The sequence below is a fragment of the Talpa occidentalis genome, unplaced genomic scaffold (genome assembly GCF_014898055.3).
Source record: "Talpa occidentalis isolate TD23 unplaced genomic scaffold, MPIMG_talOcc4v2.1 talOcc4.17, whole genome shotgun sequence".
Taxonomy (NCBI): Eukaryota; Metazoa; Chordata; class Mammalia; order Eulipotyphla; family Talpidae; genus Talpa; species Talpa occidentalis.
The window spans coordinates 52753341-52775415 of NW_023601754.1; the positions used below are offsets into that span (position 1 = coordinate 52753341).

The 22075-nt window shown below is 66.0% G+C and overlaps 1 protein-coding gene across 1 annotated transcript in view; it reads left to right on the forward strand.

Annotated features, from left to right (window-relative positions):
• Nucleotides 1-22075, forward strand: part of SHANK2 (SH3 and multiple ankyrin repeat domains 2) — a 170773-nt gene that overhangs the window by 39435 nt on the left and 109263 nt on the right. The window contains exons 11-13 of the mRNA XM_054697436.1: nt 2918-3230; nt 5911-6080; nt 7566-7679. Coding sequence (XP_054553411.1) covers nt 2918-3230; nt 5911-6080; nt 7566-7679 — 597 coding nt within the window. The remainder of the gene's footprint in view (nt 1-2917; nt 3231-5910; nt 6081-7565; nt 7680-22075) is intronic.

Genomic DNA, 22075 nt, shown 5'->3' on the forward strand with positions numbered 1-22075 from the left:
AGACAGGAAAAGAGTTATTTTTAACCCTTTTCACAAAAAGAAACATCCACATGGCCACGGAGGGCCCCAGCCAGCCGGAGCCTCCTGGCGGGACTGCCGGGTCTCGGAGGACGCCCCCCAGAAAGTGCTCTCAGCCCCGACCGCGGCTCCACGCACCAGATTTCCAATTAAATTGCTCAGGAAGCTCATTTGATGTGAAGCTGGGTGATTAGCGAGCGCATCTTCATTAGAATGCGCTTCGAATGCGCTCCCTAATGTCACCTAGGAGACGGGGTGGCTGGGAAGGGCCCGCTCCCTGCCCAGCCCCTGCGGTCCCCTCGGCAGCAGCAGCGCCTCCGGCTCTCAGACCTTTCCGTGCAAACAGCCTCCTCTGTGCCCAAATCCCGCCTCCGGGACTGCGATTCTTGCCGCCGAGGCACAGCCTGGAGATTCCAGTTTGGGGGTGCTCAGCTCACCCCGCGTCTGTCTCTGTATTCCGTGGGCATCTCTTCCCTGTGAGTCTTGCTTAGCCATTGAGGGCGCCCCCAAATCCTGTCACTTCCTCTTAGGGGCGTTGGCACCCACTCAGCTGCTTGGGTCAGGAAATTAGGATTGACTGTGCTGTCCTTGCTGCTGGCGGGTCAGCCGCGGCTCCCGCCAGAGCGTGGGTGCTGCCTTGTCTGGGAGGGTCCCCTCTGCAGCTGGGTGTGCCCCCACAGTTGGTGTGACTTGGGTGTGGCAGTTGGGGTGCTCCAGGGAGCCTTGGGGCCCTGTCTCTGTGAGCCTGCTGGGGACGCTGCTTCCTTGCACCGGCACCCCCACCTCCAGCAAGTATACCCGCCTGGGACAGGGGGGCACAGCGCGAGAGGTTGTCTCCCCGGCTCCCCCTTTATCAGATCACCCCAGAGTCCCACCACAGCGTGCTTTCAAACCCCACACGGCAGGAACGCTCAGTCCTTCCAGAGGACGCACAGCCTACGCCTGCTTGGGCGACACCGAGGCGGCTTTCCCCCGTGACTGGCGCTGTCCCCTCAGAGGAGGTGGGCTCCTGATGGACCCTCGAGAGCCAGCCTGAGCCCCTGGGAGGGGGGCTTCTGGGCCTTAGAGATGGTCCGGTCCTGTCTCTCCTGCTGGCTCGGGAGTGGGTCTGCTCTGGGAATGACGGGCGGACCAGCCCAAGAGCAGGCTGCAGTCGTGTGTCTCGCTCCCCTAAAAGGCTACGGGGGAAGCGGCACATGGGAGCACTGCTGCTGACTCGGGGAGGATGTGGCCTCCCCAGTGTGTCATCCCCCAGCTCACTGACGCGCTGAGCTAAACGCCCATTGAGCGCGCGTCCTCAGGAAGACTCAGAAGCCCTGCATCCCGGGCAGGCAGCCAGGGGTGCACCGGGTCACAGCTGTCTCCCTGCACCCTGCCAGCACCACCTCTATCCCCAGTGAGCTCTGCCAGTGCCACCTCTCCCCCAGCAAGGTCTACCAATGACATCTCTCCCCCAGTGCACTGGGCCAGTGCCACCTCATCTCCCTTGTGCTCTGCCTGTGCCACCTCTGCTCGCAGTGCCCTTTGCCAGCACCATCTCTCCAGTGAGCTCTGCTAGAACTTACATTTCTTTCCCCTCTGAGCTCTGCTAGTGCCACTTCTGCCTCTTCCAAAGGTTTTTCTAGCACCTTTGCTAGCAGAGAATTCTGCCAGCACCATCTCTGACCCTAGTGTGCCCTGCCCGAGCCACCTCTATCCCGTGAGCTCTGCGATGCAGTGTGGGGGGGGGCTGGTAGCAGAGTCGAAGTCAGGCTCTGGAAAGGCTGCAGCTGTCCTTGGGTTCTGCTGGGAGCTTCACCGCAGCCTCTGACCCAGGGCGGCCGGGGATGGTCATCCAGGACGGAGACTTGGGGCGATCTCCTTGGGACCCTAAAACTCCCACCCCAGGTCCCTTCCGCCCGGGAGCACTTCCGCTGCTGCTCTGCAGCCCTGGCTGTAGACGGCAGCCCTGGCCGGGGCCCGCCCGCCCGCCTGCCCAGGGAGGGGTGGCTGCTCTGGGGACAGAGTCGCCCAGCCCTGCCCTTTGAGCCAGGGTCCTTGCCCCCTCCCTCCCGTCAGCCGGGAGGGCCCGTTCCCCAAGGTGGCTCTTCCTGGAGAGGACGGTGTCTATTCCTGGCTCCGCAGAGCCCGGGGCATCTGTGGCCCCGGCAGTCCCCATGGGCGGTGTCCTCATTCTGAGTCCCTGGGCAGCTCAACTCGGCAGAGTAAGGGCCGTTCCAGCTCTGGAACTTTGCAAGAAGCCCGATGGGTGTGCCCGCCTCTCCCCCAAGTTTGACGGCAGGAGAAGGAGCTCGGGTGGAAGCTCAGCCTCCCCCAGCTGAGCCGAAGACCTGTGAGTCCGACCCAGCCCCCCAGATGGCGTGTGGACGTGCCCTCCCCGTGTCCTTGAGGCCCGTCCCTCTGTGCGTGTGTCCTGACCCCCCTCTTAGGGGGACGCGGCCATCGGGGTTGGGGCCACCTGTGACCCTAGTTTATCACACCATCTCTGTAAAGACTCCAAACGGCATCACATCCACAAGTACCAGGGGTGAGGGCCCCAGCGTGTGACTCTGGGGGTGACGCGGTCCGGCCTACCAGGGACGAGGTCAGGGGGGGCGAGGAGGCTGGCCTCAGCGTGTGACTGTGCGGCCGGGGCAGCAGCGCTCCCCTGCCCCCTGCCGAGGGCGGGGCTGCGCCGGATGGAAGCCCAGTGCGCCCTTCCATCTCGGGCATCAGCGTGAGCCCCCGTGAAGCGGGGCGTTCCCGGTCCCCACCTCGTCCTGCTTCTGTGTTGGGCTGAGTTCTGGACGCGTGGGGTCCGCTGCATCTCGGCACAGAACTCACGCCCCGTCCGTGCTGTGGGGGGCCCACCTGAGCCTCGGGGCCACCTGCACTCACCACCTCTCCCCTCTGTCCCCAGTGCCCTTCCGAGAGGCCCCGGCGTACTCCAACCGCAGGCGGCGGCCCCCCAGCACGCTGGCCGCCCCCCGGGTGCTGCTGCGCTCCAACAGCGACAACAACCTCAACTCCAGTGTGCCCGAGTGGGCCGTGTGCCCCGCCGCCCAGCGCAGCCTCTCGCCCCAGCTGCTGCAGCCCGCGCCCGGCCGGGCCGACGGCGCCCCCAAGCCCCTCGGCAGCTACACCCCCGGGCCCCGCAGCCGGTCCCCGTCGCTCAACAGGCTGGGTGGCGCCGGCGAGGATGGCAAGAGGCCGCCGCAGCCCTGGCACGTGGGGTAAGGAGCGGCGATGGCGGGTGGCGGGGCTGGTGCGGGGCGGGCACTGTTGGCCGCAGGATGACATCGGGGCCTGGATTCCAGGGGCTTGTCCAGAGCGGGCAGGCGCCTGCTTGGCCCCAGCGCACATGTGGAGCCTGAAAGCTGAGGGCTGCGAGGACCCGGGGTCACCTTCAGGAGCCCTTGCTGGCACCCAGGCACCCAAGGGCGGCTGGGGGGTGGTGCTTCCTGGTGGGCTGCTCCCTCCCCCCCTGCACTGCCCCCCCCCCCCACAGGACAGGCCAGGCCAGAAGAGGGGCCAAGGCTCCAGCCCCGGCCCCTGCCGGCTGCTCCTGGCACCACATCTTCAGACCTGCCCGAGGCCCAGATCCCCCCTGGCACAGAGAAGCCCTGTGCAGGGAGGGCCCTGCTGGGCCAGGGCTGACAGCAGTCGGGTGTCAACTGCTGCTGCCGAGTCTGCCCAGGCCGGACGCCTGGCATGCCCCAGGTGCCCCAGGCAACGGGAGGCCCTCCAAGCCCCTTTGGGGATGAGGGTGCGTGACTCGAGCGCTGGCCCCCAAACCTTGCGTCTCCCCAGAAGTGGGGAGCGGCTCCAGCTCTCCCGCGGTCATGCGAGGTGTGCCCCTGCCCAGCACGCATGGAAGGGACTTGGGGTGTGCTCCTCCCGCCTGCACGTGAACCTGTGATTCAGAAGCAGGGCCTGCGGCCCAGCTCCCCGGTTCTGAGTCTGCAACAAGAGGTTCACAGGCATGTCCCCCTCATACTCTGCGCCCACTTGTGGTGGCCTGGGAGCAGCCGTGGACTGTGCCTTCCGCCTGGACTCCAGAGGCCCTGGGGCTCGTCTAGCCGCCTGCCTGACCATGGCCAGACCCTGAGGCCTCACCCCAGCTGAGATCGGGGTGTTGGGGGATCCCCACCGCCTGCTGTCCTATGGGCTGTGCATTGGGGGTTGTGGCCCACAGGGAGCCAGCGGTACTTCTGTGGTCCCGGAGGGAACGGGGCCGTGACCCCAGGTCTCTGGGCTGCGGCGAGGCTGAGGGCTCGAGTCTCCGGCCACTCACAGGGGCTGTGGGGGCCAACCCGCTCCTCCAGCAGACCCCACGTCCGCACCCTGACCCACCGACACGCCCTCTGCGTCTCCTTCCGGATGGCGAGACCCGGTTCTGGGCTCTAGTCTAGAATCTCACTCGGGTAACCCCGGGCGAGTCCCAGGCTCTGCACAGTTTAAAGCTAAATTAGAGGACCCCCCCCCCCCCCACCGCCGGAGCAGGCACGGCCTCGCGGTTGGCCGGAACATGTCGTCACTCACACGGGCCTGCTCCCCGTGGTGGGGGTCTGGTTGATGCCGGGGAGGGTGGCGGGACCGCAGAGCCCACAGGCCGCATGTCACAGGCAGCGGGCGGGGCGTGGGGGGACCTGTCTGACCGTCCCGACGGTTGTGGGGTGGTGCCCGCGTGCCTGGGCTGCGTGTCTGTGGGTGTGCGCTGCTTCTGCCGTGTGCGTGTCCGCTGTGAGCAGACAGACACAGCTGCGTGCGTGTCCCGTGTGGGCGTGTCCCATGCGTGGGTGTGCACAGGGGCTGCGTGTGCACATGTGTGCGTGCGTGTGCGTGTGGTATGCACATACCCTCTTGTCCTGTGTGTCTGTGAGGCTCACAGCGCCCAGCCTGCGTGGGGTGCTTGGGGCCAGGGCTTCCGCTGGGCGGTGAGCACCGGCTCATCCCGCCCGGCTCGTCCATCTTTTATTATTTTTTAAATTTTTAAAAAAAAGATTTATTTATTTTTATACAAGAGCTGGGGTACAGGCCAGAGGCGTGGGAGGGTGAGAGGATTCCCCAGAGACAGAGTGGGGAGCAGAACAGGCAGATGGACGAAATCCACTCTGAGGGGAGCAGCGGGCGAGGCGGGCGCGGTCTGCCGCGTCATGTGTGTTGCTCCCTGACCGACCGGGATCGAACCTGCGCTACAGAGGCTGTGACAGCTTCACTGCGCTGCACTCAACCTACCGTGCCACCGGGGAGGCCCCCGGCATGTCTGTCTTCACAGGCCAGGGAGGGGTGGGGCAGGAGAGTGGTGCCAGGCGGTGAGCAGGGCGCTGGCGCCTGCATCCTGAGCCCCCTCTGGGGCTGTGACCCGGGGCAGAGAGGGGTCCTGGGGACAGTTGGGGACAAGCCCTGTGGCCTCCCGCCTCCCGAGTCCCCTGAGCCGCTGAGACACACTCACGTGACCGGGAGTCCCCACCACTGCCACTGGCTGGGGGGCATCTGGGCTTTGGGGTCCGGCAGACAGCCCCGGCCGTTTCTCCACACCCCAGAGGTGAGTTGGGTCGGTGGGCCTTGCCTGGCCCTTCCCCTCCCTCCAAGTCCTCGGCCCGGCCACTGTCCTGACACCCCTGTCTCCTCCTGGCTGGCCGCCGTCGAGGTCAGAGGGCAAAATGTCTGCTTGACCCTCCTTCTTGGGACGAACGGCATCCCCACCTGAGGGTGCCCATGGGCTGTGGTGCCGTCAGTGTCCACCTGCTGGCGCCCTCTGGGCTGCACCTGGAGTGGGCTCACCGCCCGCGCCCATGTCCCCACCACCATGGCCAGGGGGCCCATGTGCTGGGGACGGGTTGGCGGGGTCTGGCGTGTGGCGGGCACGGCGCCCGGCCCTGACCCCCTCCCTCTGCTGTCCCCCTGCAGCCCGGCCTTCCTGCCCGGCGCCGGCAAGGACCCCCTGTCCGCCCTCGAGTACCCTGGGCCCCGGCGGAAGCTGTACAGTGCGGTGCCCGGGCGGCTCTTCGTCGTCGTGAAGCCATACCAGCCCCAGGTCGACGGCGAGATCCCGCTCCACAGGGGCGACAGGGTCAAAGGTCAGTGCCCAGCGCCGCCCTCCTCAGCCAGCCTGCGGGGTGTGGGCGTCCCCCTCAACTCGGGGGCTCCATGTGTCCAGCGATCTCCCGCCGCCTGCTGGACAGCGGGTGGGGCAGCGCGATCCGCTGGCTGCGGGGACTGCTGTGCCCAGGGCACCCCGGCTCCTTCCCTGAGGGCCGACCCTCAGGCCTCCCAGGGGCCTGGCTCCACCTCCCGGCTGCACCAGCCTGTGCCGTGGCATCCTTCCCCGTGTCTGTCTCCGGGCCCGGCTGCACCCATGGGCCCCTTTCTGTCCACACGGGTGGGGCCGGGGGCCTCGGCTGTCGTGCCCAGAGGCAGGAGTCCCCGGACTGGTGACTGTGTAACTGAACGGTGCTTTTTGGTGAATTGTTAAATTACACAATCAAATTACTGGTGTGAAGAATTCCCCAACCCCGCAGCTCTGGCTGTTGCTGACCACGCGTCGTGGGGTGGCCGTTCCCTGTGTCCCCGGGGACTGCCGGTGGGCCGCGTGGCTGCAGGTGGTCGGACGGCCATGCGGGCACAGGGACCGGCGGCAGATGGGTGGCTGGGGTAGGGAGGTGGCAGCTCTATCATTGGCGCAGAACCCCAGATAGGTGCCGCGGGCGCCCTCCGGACGAGAACCGCACCCCTGCCTGCCCGGTCCCCTTCCACCTCGCCCACGGGAGGTGGGTGCGGCACGGAGAGCAGCCTAGGGGCTCCCTGCTGGGGCCAGGGCCTCCATCCCACACAGTGACTCCAGGGGCCACATGGCGTGGTCCACGAGGCAGGGGATTGAGGAGCCTTCCCCGGTGCCCAGAGATGCCATCGCCTCCTCCCAGACCACCCGCCCCACCCAGGGGCACAGAGCGGGGAGGGGCTGCTCCAGGCGTGGTCCCTGCCTCCGTCAGTGTCCAGGACAGCCTGGGGTGGGACCTCTCGGGCCGGCCCCCCTGGACTTGTGTGCGTCCTGGTGCCAGCTGCCTGAGGCCAGCACCGGCTCCCGTAGCTCGGCCGGGCTGGGCATTGTGGAGGTCACTGCTCCCGGTGACTGCCCGATGTGCGCTGCCCCGCGGCCTTGGAAGCCCAGGGTCCAGCTGGTCCTTACTGGCTTTTGAAGTGAACACGAGAGCAAGAGGAGAGTGGCTCTGGGGCCCCGACCCCTTTTCACAGCTGTGGTGTCCTTTCGGGCCCAAGACGCTCGGGGGATGTGTCCACTTCCCGGTGGCACAGCCACCCCCAGGCAGCTGGGGTGTGGGGGCTCGTCGGGCTGGCACCTGAGGCCCAGACACAGACCTCACCCCACGTCCCAGCCTGCCGGCCCCAGGGCCCCCTGGTCCCCACCCCACCTGCCCTGCATCCCGGGGGACTTTAGTGCTCCCCTGTGCCCTTGATGGCCGGTGCCTCTGCAGGCCAGAGGCCTGCCCCCCGCCGCCCCCTCGGGTCACCCCGGCCTGCTGCTGACCCCACCCTCTCATCTGCAGTGCTCAGCATCGGCGAGGGGGGCTTCTGGGAAGGCAGCGCCCGCGGCCATGTTGGATGGTTCCCGGCCGAGTGCGTGGAGGAGGTGCAGGGCAAGCCCAAGGACGTCCAGGCAGGTAAGGCCGCGCCCTCACCAGCGCCCCCTCCTGTGGCTGTGCATTGGCCATGCCTCGCCCTGGAGCCTGTGTCCAGGGCCAGGACCGGGCTGGACCACTCAGTCCCTCTGTTATGTCGTGACGGCGCCCGGGTCTGAGGCCTCGACCACCCGCGGCTGGTGCACACCTGCCCGAGCCCTGGAGGGTCCCACCTGTGTCCTGACTCCCCAGGGCAGCCCTGGCTGCAGCTGCCTCACGGCCAGACGGCACTGATTCTGTGCTGGGAGGAGGCCCTGCCTGGAGTGCTCTTGAGAAAAAAATGCATGTGGGGGGGGGGGGGCTCGCGCCGTGGAGACCCCAACCCGCCTGCCCTGGCATTTGGCAGAGCCCGCCTTGTGCAGGGGAGGGGTGCAGGGCAGGCCCTGGAGGGCGGCGTGGAGTCTTCCTCAGGGAGACACCCGGCTCCCTTCTCGAGGACTCGAGTCCAGTTGCGTTTACTTGTGCTCAGCCCCCGCCGCGCTCTCTGCTCAAGTTCAGGCACCAGAGGGGGACGGTGACTTTTTCCCTGTTGCAAAGGTGTGAGGCTTGAATCGTCCCAAAGTTGGCCTTGGAGGGGAGGCTGTCGCATGGTCCGGGGCAGTGGTCAGCGGGTGGCTGGAGCCTGACCCCAGCTGTGTGTGCCCTGGGCCCCTGTGAGGCCGGCCCAGCTCAACCAGCCTCTCCCACGAAGGGCCAGCTGCAGCCCCGGTCCCCGTGCTGCACCCTCTCCTGCGGGGACCCGCAGCGGCTGCCCATCCTGCTGGCCACGCCGCGCCTGACTGGGCAGCCCTGGGGACCGGCTGCGAGGCCACTGGGGCCTCCTGCTGCTGCGTCGTCGAGAATGCCCTGGCTTCCTGGAGGGAGCGGAAGGCAGGCACAGCCTGGAGCCTCTCCTCCTGCCCACACTTCTGCTCCCCGGGCCACGCAGGTGGCCCCCACACACTGGCCGTGTCCCCACTGGGGCCGTGTCCCCCACGAGACTGGCCCGGAGGGCCTTGTCCTGTCTCCTCCGGAGGGACTTCTGTGTCTGTGGGAGCGGCGGGGAGGGGCGGCGTGCTCTGGTTTGTGATAAGAGTGTATATTCAGTCGTCATCCCAGTTCCCTGGCACCGAGCTCCCGGCCCTGGCATCCCCTGTGGTGGCGGCGGTGACGGTCCTTTGTTGGGAACGAGGCGGTTCTCTAAGCACCTGAGTGCGTGGCGGGGATGGTGGAGCCCGTGTGGCACAGGGGGTGGGAACTGCTGCCCACATGGACCTCCGGGGCGGGGTTGGGATGGGGTTCAGCCCCAGGAGCCAAATTTAATCAGTCACATCCCAGTAACGAAGCCTCCAAACCCCAAAGGACTGGGTTCAGAGAAGCCCCACGTTGGGGCACACATGCAGAACTGGGGTGTGCGGGGCTCCTGGAGCGGGCGGGGAGCCCCGTGTCCCACGCCTCCACCCCGCGGGGCTGACCCATCTGGCTGCTCCGGAGCCTCAGCCAGGAATGACAAGCAGGTGATCTGGGGGCTCTGTGGGCTGCTCCAGTGGTGACCCCCAGGAGGGCATTCCCCCGTTCCCCAGGAGGGACCCCCGATCTACAGCCGCCTGGTCAGATGCGGGAGATGCCCTGGCCTGGACCTGGCATTTGCCGGGATGGGGCAGTCTTGGGGGCTGACCCCTCACCCATGGCCTCCAGGCAGCCGAGTCAGGAAGGGGCCGAGCTGCAGGACCCCGGCCGGTAGTGCAGAACTGCTGGGGGCATCAGGCCAGCTAGTCTTGGGGGGGGGGGTCTTCTGTGCCCATGTCTGCAGCACAGCACCCTTGGGGAACGCCCAGGGGAGGCCCTACTGGCTCCTGCACTCAAGGGGCTCCGGCCGGTTCTGGTGACCAGGAACAGGAGGTGACCGGGCACAGGGCAGCAGGTCCCAACCCCGGCGGCGGTGCCGCTGCACGTGGCAGTGGGCCAGGCCCTGCACAGTGCCTGCCCTCACTCAGCGCCCTCCGGCCCCCTGGCCTGGGGCAGACAAACCATCTGTCCTGCGACCCCGGCAGGTCCCGGAGGTCAAGCAGGTCACCACAACTCAGCCACCTTCATGAGGTGGAGCCCCCAGGGGCAGCCTGGCCTCTTGGGGGTCGGGCTGGTTGAGATGGCGCCGCGTGGGGCCTGTCTGTGCTGGAGGGGCGCTGCCTGGCAGGCTGGTGGGGCGCCCTGGCACTGTGGGGCTCGCTCCTTCTGGCTGTGGCTTCTCCTCCTGGGTGCCTCTGAACTCAGGGGACAGACGCTCCCGTGCAGGACTCCTCCAGCCGGGGGGTTCCCGCTGGGAAACACCCCATCCTGAGGCAGGACTTGGCTTAATTTCACTCAGAGCTGCCCAGCTGTCCCCAAAGCGCTGTGCGTCCACCCCGTTGGCCATACTTGGGCCTCTGTCCCCGCGTCATGCTGGCGATGGGCAATGCCAGCGGCAGTCCGTCCTCCCCTGGGGTGAGGGGTGTCGTGGGAGGCCTGGGGCCTCTTCCTGGGGCCTGTGGCTGGCTCGTGTGGGTCTGGCCCCGAAAGCAGCGGTCACACACGCTTCCCATCAGGCCAAGCACCTCGTCGTTGGCCGCCGTTCTCTGTGTATCAGGGCGTCCACACGAGGACCCTCCGGGCATGTGGGGCACCGATTCTGGACCACGGGACGCTTCTCTGGCCGCCAGTAGTCCCGCGAGCTCGGGGCCATTGCTCCGTGTCTGCACGTGAGACAGCGGCCTGGAGAAATTAGGCGCCTTGCCTGGGTCTCTGGCCCGTGAGGTGCAGCTGCGGATTTGAACCTGGGTCACCAGAGCAAAGCAGCCCCTCGGCTCTCGAGCCCTGGGACAGGGCACCCAGCACCACCCAGCCCCGGCAAGGACCAGGACCTCCTGCGTGGTGCCCAAGACCGCTGTGAAGAGGGGAAATGAGTTAAAAGCTATTGTGAAGACTGGAGTTCTGACTAAAAACGCAGATTGCCAGGGCAACACGATTTTGTCTTGGAAAGTGCCGTCCTTACTCTAGGTTTTCTTTTTGAGAGCACAGAAGAACAGGTTCTGGTAAGCTTTGGGATGCCCCCGAGACTATTTGGGACGTCCAGACCGTTTTGAGGAAACCTGATTTAGTCCCGGCCCCTGTCTTTCCGAAGAGGAAGTTGGGGCTCGTGGTTACTGAAAATGAAACACCTGGCTTGTGGCAGAGCTGGGTGACACCTGACCTTAAACTCCTGACCCAGGGCTTCTCCCTGCCGCATCCAGCTGGGGGTTGCTCTGGTTTTATTGCTTTCGTAATTGGAGATGATAAAACCCCAGGGTCCCTCCGTAAGGGGATTTATTAGTTCAATTCATTGAAGAACCTCGGCGGCTTCAGGCATAGCTGGATCCAGGTGCTCAAGTGATGTCCCTGGCAGCTTTCTCTCCATCTCTTCCATGGCAATTTGATCCTCTGGCCAGCTCGCCTCTCTGGGAGGTTCTCGGCAGCCCCAGGGCTTATGTGCTTCTCGGTCCAAGTCCAGAGCGGGAGAAAATGGTTCTTTCCTGGCTGCAGAAGTCCCTGGATTCATCCCGGCCGGGTGGACTTGGCCCATGCAGAGCACCAGTTGCTGCAGCCGGGGTATAGTCGTGCTTAAGAAATGTGGGAGGGTTACGGGGGAGGGAAAGATGGTCTGCCTTGGACAGTTGGGGTGCAGCGACCAGTGGGAGGGGCTGGCAGAGCCTCTGGGCGCTGGAGCCACAGACACCACGCAGCAGGGAGGCCCAGGTGTCTGGGCTCTGCACAGGAGCTGAGGCCACCGCCACTGTGACCTGCTTTCACCCGGGCCGGGGCGCTTCCCTGGGAGGCAGAGGCGGGGCGGGCGCTGTCCCCCGTGCCTGGGTGGTGCCGCCGGAGCCTCTGGGGCAGGGACTCTCCGCGCCCCACGATGCAGCGGGAGTCCCGTTAGTCACAGCGCACGCAAGCCCTCTGCAAAACGTCGCACTAGGCCCCGTGGCTCCAAAATAGAATGTTTTTGTTATCTTTAGAGTATTTAAAAATACAGGCAAACGACTCTATTAGCACGATTGTAATCTGCAATATTAATCAGCACCCCAAGACCCCGCTCCCAGCGGCGTCACGAGCTGCTCCCTGACGGAACACAGGACGAGCCCGGGGCGCGTTGTCCCGGTGGCGACGCCGCCGTCTGTGGTAACGGCGCGGCAGCCTCGCCGCTCTCCTCCCTTAATAGGCTGCACGGAGGCTGCTGGCCCTGGCGTGTGCGCCCTCGTCGCCAAGCAGCTGCTCCGTGTTGTAAACGCCAGTTTCCACGCGCCCGCTCGCCTCCAAAATAGAGTTCTAGCCGGTCTGTCTGTCGTTTAGGGTTCCGTGGGGGCTGGGGCGCCGTCTCGGGTCTCCCTCGGGGACCCAGGTCCTTCTAGACCCTCCCAGGCGCCGTGGTGACCGGCCCTAAGTACCAGGGCAACCGGGGGACGCTGGGACCGACCCTGCCCTTCCTCTCCGCGGCCCCTCCTGCCACCACGGGGTGTGGGCTGTGCAGCTCTGTCCAGAAAGTCGTCCCGGGCCACGGTCACCACGGCCAGGTCCTGGGGGGGTGGGGCTGGGGCTCAGACTCAAGGCTGGGGCCGCCCGACGCGCACACTGGCTACTGCGTGGACAGCGAGGCGCAGGCAGGCTCTGCCGGTACTTGCCAGGGCCACGCTGGCATCGCAGGCTGGGCAGCTCAGGCAGCGGCATTCCCTGACTCGGGAGGCCGCCTGTCCCGCAGAGGCCGGGCGGGGGCCTGGGCAGGCCTGTCCCTGCCTGCACACGCCACCTCCTGCGGCGAGCCTGGCACACCCTGCGGGTCCTGCTCCTCTTGTGAGGATGCCCGTCCTGTGGGACTGGGCCTGCCCTTGGGACAGCGTCTAGCCCTGGCAACCCCCAGAGACCCCCAGCTCCAGGTACAGTCATATTGGGAGTCAGGGCTTCAGGATTGGGATTTGGGGGAGGCGTAGCAGAGTCTAGCTGAGGAGTGAAGCGATGAGCCGAGCTCCGCGCTGAGCGGTGGAGTCTGCAGGTGACAGCGGCTGCAGGGCCGTCCCCCTTCCCTGCACGCCGTCCACCCGGGCCACCTTGCTGTCCGAGTCTAGGGCAATGTCTCTTCTGTCCTGAAATGGAGATCTGGCTGGACCAGACCTTCCAGGACTCGGCAGCTTCTGAGTGTGTCCCTGTCCACCGCTCCGATTTAAGTCGCCTTTTCCTTGGGGTGTGACTTAGGGCAAGTTCCTCAACCTCTCGGAGCCACCGTTCCTGCTCTGCAAAACGTCAGCCTCGCGTTCACCGCAGGGCTGCAGGGGTGGGGTCCTATGGAGAGCCCCTGGGCTGGCTGCTCCCGGCGCAGCAGAGGGTCGGGTGGCCCATAGGAAGGAGCAGGTGCCCGTGCTGCCTGGTGGGAGCAGGACATCGGGGAGCTGGCGGGGGGACCTGCAGCCAGGTGGGTCTCCAGGCGCGGAGGTGCTGGGTCTGGCCCTCAGCTTGGAGCACGTTTCATCAGTGCAGGTGGCCGACGTCAAGGGACTTTGCTTGAGGGCAAAGGACCAGGAAGGTCCAGCGCCCTACACTGGTGCCCCATGCCTGGCAGGGCGCCTGGCATGGAGTAGATGCGGAGAGGTGCTTCCTCGGGGGTCAAGGATGGATGGTGGAGATTTCGGGCGTGGTAGATGGGCGGGTGGAGGGTGGAGATGGGAGAAGGCTGGGGAAGTGGGTGGGAGGGCGGGCAGGGATGGAGGGGGTAGATGGATGCACGGATGGGTGGGGGGTGAAGGCTTGGGGGGGTGGGAGTAGGTGGGTGGGGGAGTGCAAAGAGCGGTTGCAGGTGTCCACTCTCCTCGCACACCGTTCACCCCCATCCCCTGTGTCCCCCCCAAAGCTGCTCACTTTCTTTAAGAGCGTGGCGTGCACGAACAGCCGGGAGGGCAGTGGCTTGCCATGAGGCCCAAAAAATAACACGTCGGCCTCCCAGACCACCATCTTGGCGTCTGGACGTTGTTCGGGGAGCGTTTCCCTCCTGCCCACCCAGGTGCCCTGGACCTCAGGCTCTGCCTGCCTGCCTGTCTCCAAGTCCAGCGCGCAGCCTGGCCCAGCCCCTGCAGCTCCTGGGAAGGTGGCCGCTGCCGTCCTCGCTGGGCCTGGTGGCCGGGCTGCACGGGGCCCCCCGAGGACAGACGTGCCTGCCCTGTGAGAGCTCAACCGATGAGCTGCCCCTGTCCCCGCCGCTGTCCAGCCAGTGAGGGCAGCTGGAGGCCTCTCTGGAGCACCCGGTGCCGCCTGCGCTGGGGGGCCAGGCTCGGGCGCCCCCGCTCGCCGGCCCAGGCAGCCACAGGCCACCCCCACCAGAGCGCGGCTCGTTTTGGAAGGGGAAACCATCACATGGTGCCCACCGCTGAGTGAGGGTGTTGTTTTTGGCTGCTCTGAAATAGACGATAGGAAACAGATCTGGGGATAATGAATAAACATTGGCTTATGGGGGCCGCGTGCCGGGAAGGAGGAACACGCCACACTGGCAGATTAAATTTAAGGCCTGCGTGTGCGAGATGTGAGCGGGATGGAGCGCGGGGGCGCCAGGTGCCTGCCGGAGCCGGGCTGGGGGTCTGGGAGGCGTGTGCCCCTGTGCACCCCGCGGCCGGCCAGGGTGGGCGGGAGGCGGGCGGAGGCCAGCACCGCAGACCATCGAGAGCCCGCGCTCCCCAGCGCCAGGCGCTCCCGGCAGGTCCTCAGAGCAGGTAGCAGCCCCGGTGGCAGTTCGCGTGCATCCCACTGTGACCTCAGGTGCGGGCGACCCGGCTCGGCTCGCTTCGTCGAGGTGCTGCCCCCTTTAAGACGCAGGATTCGGTGGCTTTCCTGTCCCCACACTGCTGACCACACCACAGTTTCAGCCTCGCAGACACCCCACTGGCAGCTCCCCCCGGTCTCCAGCTTCCTCACACCAGCCGGGCTGGCCCCACGGCGCACCCGGCCTCCCACCTCTGCTGGCCGTGCTGGCCCCACCCCAACACACAGCCCCTGGGGGTCGCAGGCCTCGCTGAAGAGCAAACGGAAGCTGCGCGTGTGCACACACGTGTACTCAGCGCACAGCCCCCATCACGCGGGTCTCTCATGCGTGCCCGGCCCAGCACACACACAGGCTGCAGCACCTGAGCCGGCCCCGCAGCCCTGGCTCGGACACAGCCCAGCACACGCTGACCTAGTTCTCGTTCCTGGAGCTCCGCTCGGCTGGCGGATGGTCCTAGAAGGAGTCTGATCGCCGGGGCAGCCGCCGTGTTTATCACCCAAACAGGGACACCCGAGGGCGGGGAGGGCAGGCGGCCGGGCCGGCACCCCTCGCTCGCTCACGGCTGGCTCGTCCCTGCGCTGACTCGCTCATTCACCCGACACCCTTGCACTGGCAGAAGGGGGAGGGCCCGGGGCCACCCCACGTCGCGCTGGGTCAGCCTGGGGAGGCGATGCCGCGGTCGGGCCGCGCGGGAGGAGCAGGGGCAGCCGCTGTGTCTGGAGCGGGCCTCACGGGCACCGCGGCACATGCAGGCTCAGCCCTCCATGCCCCACAGGGACGCCCCCCCGGGGCGCCCACCCATGCCGGTGGGGTCTGGGCCAAGGGGCGCCGCTGTGCCTCTGGACTGTGACCCTCCCCGTCGCCGCTCCCAGGGGCTCTTCCCAGGGATGGAGCAGCTTAGAATTCGGGTTCTGCCGGGGCGGGGAGCCTGTCTCGTCTGCGTGGCCTGGGGAGTCACTTGCCCCCGTGCTCGGCCCCCTGACCTCAGAGGGTCGTGTCCGCTGCGCGGGGCTCTGGGGAGACTCAGACACCCCTTAAGGCTCTCCCCATGGGCAGTGGCCCCCTGGCTGCTCGGAGGGTCCAGCCCCACAACCAGCCTCCTGGGCCCGGAGGACCCCAGGTGGGGTACCCGCCGCCGCAGGCCGCGCACACACTGGGAAGGGGCTGAGGCCCAGCCTGCCCTCACACTCCGCAGGGCAGAGCCGCCCTCCCCCACCCACATGGCGGACATGGGGCCCAATTGGTTCTGCTCCCCCTGCCCCCCGACCTCCTGGAGGCACCAGTGTCTGCCTTGCCCTCTGCAGCCTCCAGCTCCCGGGACAGGTCTCTGTGAATTGGGGGTGCAGGTCAGGGAAGCGCCCCGGGCAGAGCACAGGCCCAGGAGGTCCGGTGGGGGGCCCATGACCTAGAGGTGGGGGAGTGTGCCTGGGGCCACATGGTTGGCCCCTCCGCCCACGGCCAGGACCAGAAACTCGGAAACCAGGGGGTAGAGCCGGTCCCTGTGGCCAGGCCCCGGCCCCACCCCTCTGCGCTCCTGCTGCTGCGCTTCTCTCCCTGCCTTGTTGCTGCTGGCCGCTCCCCTCTTGGCCTGTTGAATAAATGAGGGCCAGGTGCCCCGACTCCTGACACCAGGCAGAGCTCTCCCTGCTGTCCCCACCCACCCACCCCCCCCCCCACCCCCCCCCCCCCCCGGCAGGAGCAGCCTCTGGGCAGGGCCTGCCTCGTCCCACGACCCCCACCTCCCACCCTGCACCGCTCAGGCCACCGGGTGTCCCCGGTCCCGATGCCCTGCCCACGTCCCCTCGCAGCCTCCCGTCTCAGCTCAGAACCGCTGGCAGGGGCCGCTGTCCTCCCCCAGTTGCAGGAAACTCCTGGGCCCGGTGGCTTCCGTCTGTCCCCGTGTGCCCCGGCGAGATGGCAGCCGCCTTATCTGCCGCGTCCGCCCCAGTCCCGCTGGGTGCTGCGCTGCACCGGGGCAAGTCCATGCCCGAGGAGGGCACGTCCACCCCCTGAGGAGGGGCTCACCTTCTCCGTTTACACCCCCGCCCGTCCGTCTTCTCGACACCACAGGAGGTGTGACAGTCTCCATTTTGCAAGGAAGGAAGTGGGGCTCCGAGAAGCGGGGGGCTCCCTCAGGCTCCCCAGCTGGTGTGTCCCCACCTCCTACGCTGCAGCTCGCCTCGGCCCACGAGCCGAGAGATCCCCCGTGATGGGGCCGGCACCGGGCTTGGAAGCCGCCTGCCCTCCAGAGCCAAGGCCAGAACTTCTGGAATCTTGTTCATGTGTGTTTGATCGAGCTGAAATCCACCTGACAAAATTAACCATTTTTGTCCAAACAGCAACGTGATTTCAGCACATTCCCAGGAAGCCTGGTCCCGTGGGCACCCCTCCCGCCCCCCCCCCCACCCGTCCACATCTGTCTGGCCGCCCCTTTCCCGTGACCGGGACCCCGCCCCGTGTGGCCCTCACGCCTGCCTCTCCTGCATGACTCCCCAAGGATGTCATTCAGCCGGGCGCTCAGGGCTCCATCCCTCCTGGGGCTGGGGGAACCCGACAGCCTCCCCAGCTGACTCTGGCGTTCATGCTGTGTGTGAGGGAACCCTGGGCTGTGACCCACCTTCCAGAACCCTGACCCGCGAGGTGGGCAGCTGCCCTTTGCCCAGGAGCGGGCAGACGCGGGGCCGGGGGTGAGCCACCAGCTGGCCTGGAGCCTGCACCTTGGCTCCAGGCGCGGAGCCCAGCACCCAGCGGGCATCTGCCAGGCACCTGGCCACGTCCCCGCCCCCGCTGCTGCCTCCCAGGCAGGGGCCCTCCCGCGGCCTGGCCCGCAGGGCCTCGCTGGACCCCAGAGCGCTTGTGTCCTGCGGGGAGCAGGTGGACACGGCGGAGGCCGCGCCCTGTTCCCTAACGAGTGTTCGCCAGCCTGGAACAGATTTAGAATTCAGTGTGGCTGAAAATCATCCGTCTCCTGCGTTTAAAGATCGCTTGTCATTCTGCGTGCCAGGAACTCTTCCAGCAGCCTGCTTTTCCAAAATGATCGCTGATTGGAACAAAAACATTGCCACTAAAATTAGAGTGACAAAATGGAGTTGTTATGAAACAAAAAGAGAATCGACAGGTACGTCCTAGAGCGAGCGCGGCTGCCCCCGCCGCTGGAGCAGCCCGGCGGGCCAGGCTTCCCGGGGCGCCCGCGCCAGCACCCCCACTAGCTGGGCCCCGCGTGACCCTCCAGGCGCCAGGTGCTCAGAGGGGGAGCCGTTTTAGAGATGTAAGCGGGCGCTCGGAGTTGTGTGAGGGGCCCGCACGCCTGGTGAGGAAGGGGCTCTGCGGGAGCGTGAGCACCCAGGTATTCCCGCCTGGAAGGACCAGGCGGCCCCCTCGACCCCAGCCTGCGGCTGCAGCGACAGGACAGACAGCGCCGCGGCTCAGCTGGGAGGGAGGCCGGGGTCTCTGTCCTCTTAGAGGAGATACGGGGGGCTGTCAAGCTTGCAGGCACCGAGGCACTTCCTTTTTGCTGCCTCGTGGCTCAAGACAGCTGCTTGGATGCCACCCATCGCATCCACACTCCAGAAGAGAAAGAGGGAGGAAAATAAGCCCAGCCTTTTCTCTTCATCTTAAGGACACGTGGTGTCCGCTGGGGATTACTGGCCGTCGTCTCAAGGGAGGCCGAGGGCTGCCGCCTTTGTTCCAGACGACCTGCCTTGGAGGGCAAGGTGGAGACCGGGTGTTGGGCCGCACCCCACAGTGCCTCCCAGCTGACGGCCTTCTTCCCGTTTCCATGGTGCCCCCCCGCCCAGTCTTCCCCCACCCCCCATCTCTTCCAGAGCAGCCCAGGGAGAGGGCGCAGGTGTCCCCTCGGCAATGGGCTGGCACTGGGAGCAAATCAAACATCATTTCACGTAGGGGAAAGTGAAGACAGAAGGGAGGTGTCTGGCCCAACGTGAACGGGTCCCGCTCGTGCCCAGCGGTCACCCTGGCGCCCCGGCTGGTCGCCCCAAGTCCCATCAGGGTGCTCACCGACTTCCAGATCAAAAATTAAGTCCAACCTGGTTTAAGCCAGAAGGGGAATTGAAGACAGATCAGGATGGAGAAGAATCCTGTGTCCATCCCTGACCCAATCATTGCGGCCAGGGCGTAGGACGGACCCACCGAGCTGGCTCGGCTCACACGCCCATCAGAGCGGGCCGGCCATGTACACGGAGCTTGGGCTAAGTTGTTCCTCCAGAAGTGGGCAGTGGATGCTGGGCAGACTGGACGTGTGCTCCCCTCCGCCACGGCCCCGCGCCGTGACGCTTGTCCTCGACTCAGAACAGAGCTGTCTCCTTCCCGGGGCCGGGCGGTCAGCCTTGTCGGTCTGGTCCTCCCAGACCCGAGCCCCGCCAGGAGAACTGTAGGACTCGGCCCGCACTGCCCACCCAGCACAAAGCCCGTGTGGAGCGGGTGCTGAGGAAGGTTTGGGGGCCAGTGGTTGGAAGGAAAGACGGATGACCAAAGGGCAGGTGGGCGGGAGGGTGTGTTTGGAAGAGTGGATGGACGGACAGACAGATGGACAGATGACTGGGTGGATGGATGGATGGTGGGTGGGTGGATGGAAGGATGGTGGATGGACGGGTGGATGGACAGATGGCTGGGTGGCTGGTGGGCGGGTGGAGGGAGGGATGTGTAGATGGCAGCGTGCAGAGGACTGGCTGGGGAGATGGACAAAGCTGGCTGCGCGGGCCACAGCCTGGGAACTACTCAGTGTGACGTGGCGACACGGTGCAAGGCCAGCGGTTAACTCTCACACATTCCGCCTTGAAAGAGCAGCTTTCTGGGGCGGGAGGCGCCGAGCACACCCACTGCAGAGACGTGGCGGGAGCCGGTCAGCAGGCCCCTGAGTAGGATTGGGGGGAGCGTCCGCGGGTCCCCAGCCTGACCATGGTCCCTCCTGCCTCGCCCAGGCCTCTCCTGCCTCCTGGGTGTGATCCTGGACAGACAGTCCCGTCCGCCTGCCCTGCCTGTGTCTTCACGCAGCCCAGGCCCCTGCGGGTGCAGCTGTGACCCCGCAGGACGTTCATAGCCAGGCGCCCCCCACCGCCCGGTCACGGGTTTCTGTGCTGACATGGGACCCAACAGGGGCAGGCGCCCTTGCTGGCCCCGGAGCACCGTGACCTCAGCAGCCGGACACTGCGCGGCAGCTGCCAGGTGAACAGGCCACCAGGATTGGCTGTCGGGTGGCAGCTGTGAGTCAGGCCTGTGCTCGGGTCTCTGATTTCCTCGTCCTCTGCATGCAGAACCCAGCTCAGAGAGGTTAAGGGGCGGATTCCGCGTCACACCGCCTGAGTGGCAGAGGCGGGGCCTGCATCCCGGTTGGGGGTGGGTGGGGCCGGCCCCAGGGGCCTCGTGCCTGGCCTCAGTGGGGCCCCGTTACCTGGCCAGGTGGCCTCTGTGAAGGCCAGGCGGCTGCGATGACCTCAGCCCCGGCTCCCTAGGCGAGCACGGCTTCCCTGGGGGCCCAGAGCCGCTGGGGCAGGCCGCCAGGGGCATGTGCCGGGACGCCGAGGCCTGTAGGGCGGGTGGGCAGCGTAGGGGCCTGGGCACCTGGCACGGGCCCCATTCTTGTACCGGCTTCTGGGGCGAAGGTGTTCAGCTGCATTATGGCCAACAAGGGACTCAGGGAGGTCAGGGCCTGTCCCCAAGATCAAGCCGCTGCGTCACGGGGGCAGCAGGATGGCCCCAAACGGACGGGGTTGGCCCGCGCCCGTGCGGATGGGGGCTCCGGTTCTTCACAGCCCAGATAACAAAGGCTGCTCTGCCGCGTGGAAGCAAAGGTCCCGTCCCGGGAACTGGGCGCCGAGCTGGAGCTGTGCCTTCCTGCGTCCTAGCCCTGCCCCAGCTCTGCTTGGGGCCCCTCGCGATGCCCTTGGGGACGGGGCCTCCTGGAAGCCCCACCACCAGTGTGTTCCCCTTCTTGGCCGCTAGATGGCAGCCGCCGGGCGCGGAAGCCAGGAAGGGGGTGCAGGGGGTGGGCTGGCTCAGAGCATCCCCGCCAGGAAGCCGTAGGGAAGGCTTCTGGGTGACACTCTGAGCAGCCCCGGCCCTGTCAGGGAATCGAGGACCTGCGGACACAGGGCAGCCTCTGCAGGCCAGGCTGGGCTGGGGACACTCAGGGGAGCCACCGTCCTGCCTCTGGGCCTCGGTGTGCCCAGGAGGCCTTGGGGTTGGCAGTCACAGCGCAGTGACAGGGCACGGGGCGTGAGGAAGGAGGGACAGAGCTGCCCTCTGCACACACTCAAGCTCAAGGAAGTGGGGGGATGGACTTCGCCACGGGAAGGCTGAGCCAGGGCTTCTCCATGTATTCTAGAAACCTCCGTGATCTCCAGGCAGTGGACACAGTGACACCTGCACCTCCAAGGGGGATTCAGGCCCCCCACCCCCTCCTGGCCTCACATTCTGTTGCTTCTGTGTGCCTCAGTTTACTCATGTAAAGTGGGGAGACGGTGGATCTTGCCCTATCAGATGAACTGATTTCAAAAACTCATAGCAGCCAGCACGTGCCTGCACACAGTAGGCAGCTTGTAATGTCATCATGCCCCGTGCTTCGTTACAGCCTTAATTGCTTCTAATTTCCTCCATTGGGGTGATGTCCTGCTTTATAGATGTAAACGGGATTTGTTTCTGGGCTTAAATAATTATAAACACACGTGGGGGTTTTAGTGTAGTCCAGGAATTACCCACGCACTGTTGCTGGGTGATGGTGATGCTGGTGTCGTGATTGCTGCTAGTGGGGCTCCTGACCCCTCATGCCGTCTCTGTGCTGGGCCAGCTCTGGCCTGGACGTGGGAGGCAGCACCGCCACCCCTCAGCGCGTCAGCACTGCTGGTGCCTCCCAGATGTTCGGTTGCCCAGACACCTGATTCCTCTGGTGTTTGTCTTCCTCTCCTGCCCCCTGACTCCCTGCTGGGCCTTGCAATTCAGCTGACAGTGGCTTACCCCCTCGTAGCTGCTTGAATTTCATCAGTTGCCTTTCCTGCATCCGCTGACTTGATCCTAATCTTTGCCTTCTTTACATGGCGGTTTTTTTGTGTTTTTGTGTGTGTGTGTGTGTGTGTGTGTGTGTGTGTGTGTGGGACCCTCGCTGGTGGCCGGGGAACGAACTGGCGCAGCAGAGGCTGCGGACAGCCTTGCAGCCCAGCGCTCAACTGCTGCGCCACCAGGGGAGGCCCTACATGGCGGTTTTTAGTCCATTGATTTTTCTCATATTGAACCAGCCTTGCATTCCCAGGGTAAATCGCACCTGCTCACAGTGTCCTGCTCTCTTGATGTGCCCTAGACTGGGTTTCTTGCTGTTCAGTTCGGGGCCGGCCGTCGCGTCTCTGTGTAGTGATGGATCTGGTTTTCTCTCTTGGTCTGATTGGGTAACCTGGTAATGCTGCCCTCAACAATTAATTTGCGAAGCGTTCCTGAAGCGTGGTGCCCTGGGCTAAGCAGCCTGGGGACCTTAGTAACAGCCTTTGCTCAGTCCCTGTATGCCCCTGAGCCCCTGCTGTGACTCTTGCTTCATGTTAGACCATGTCCCGCCGTGAGGCAGGATGGACCTGGG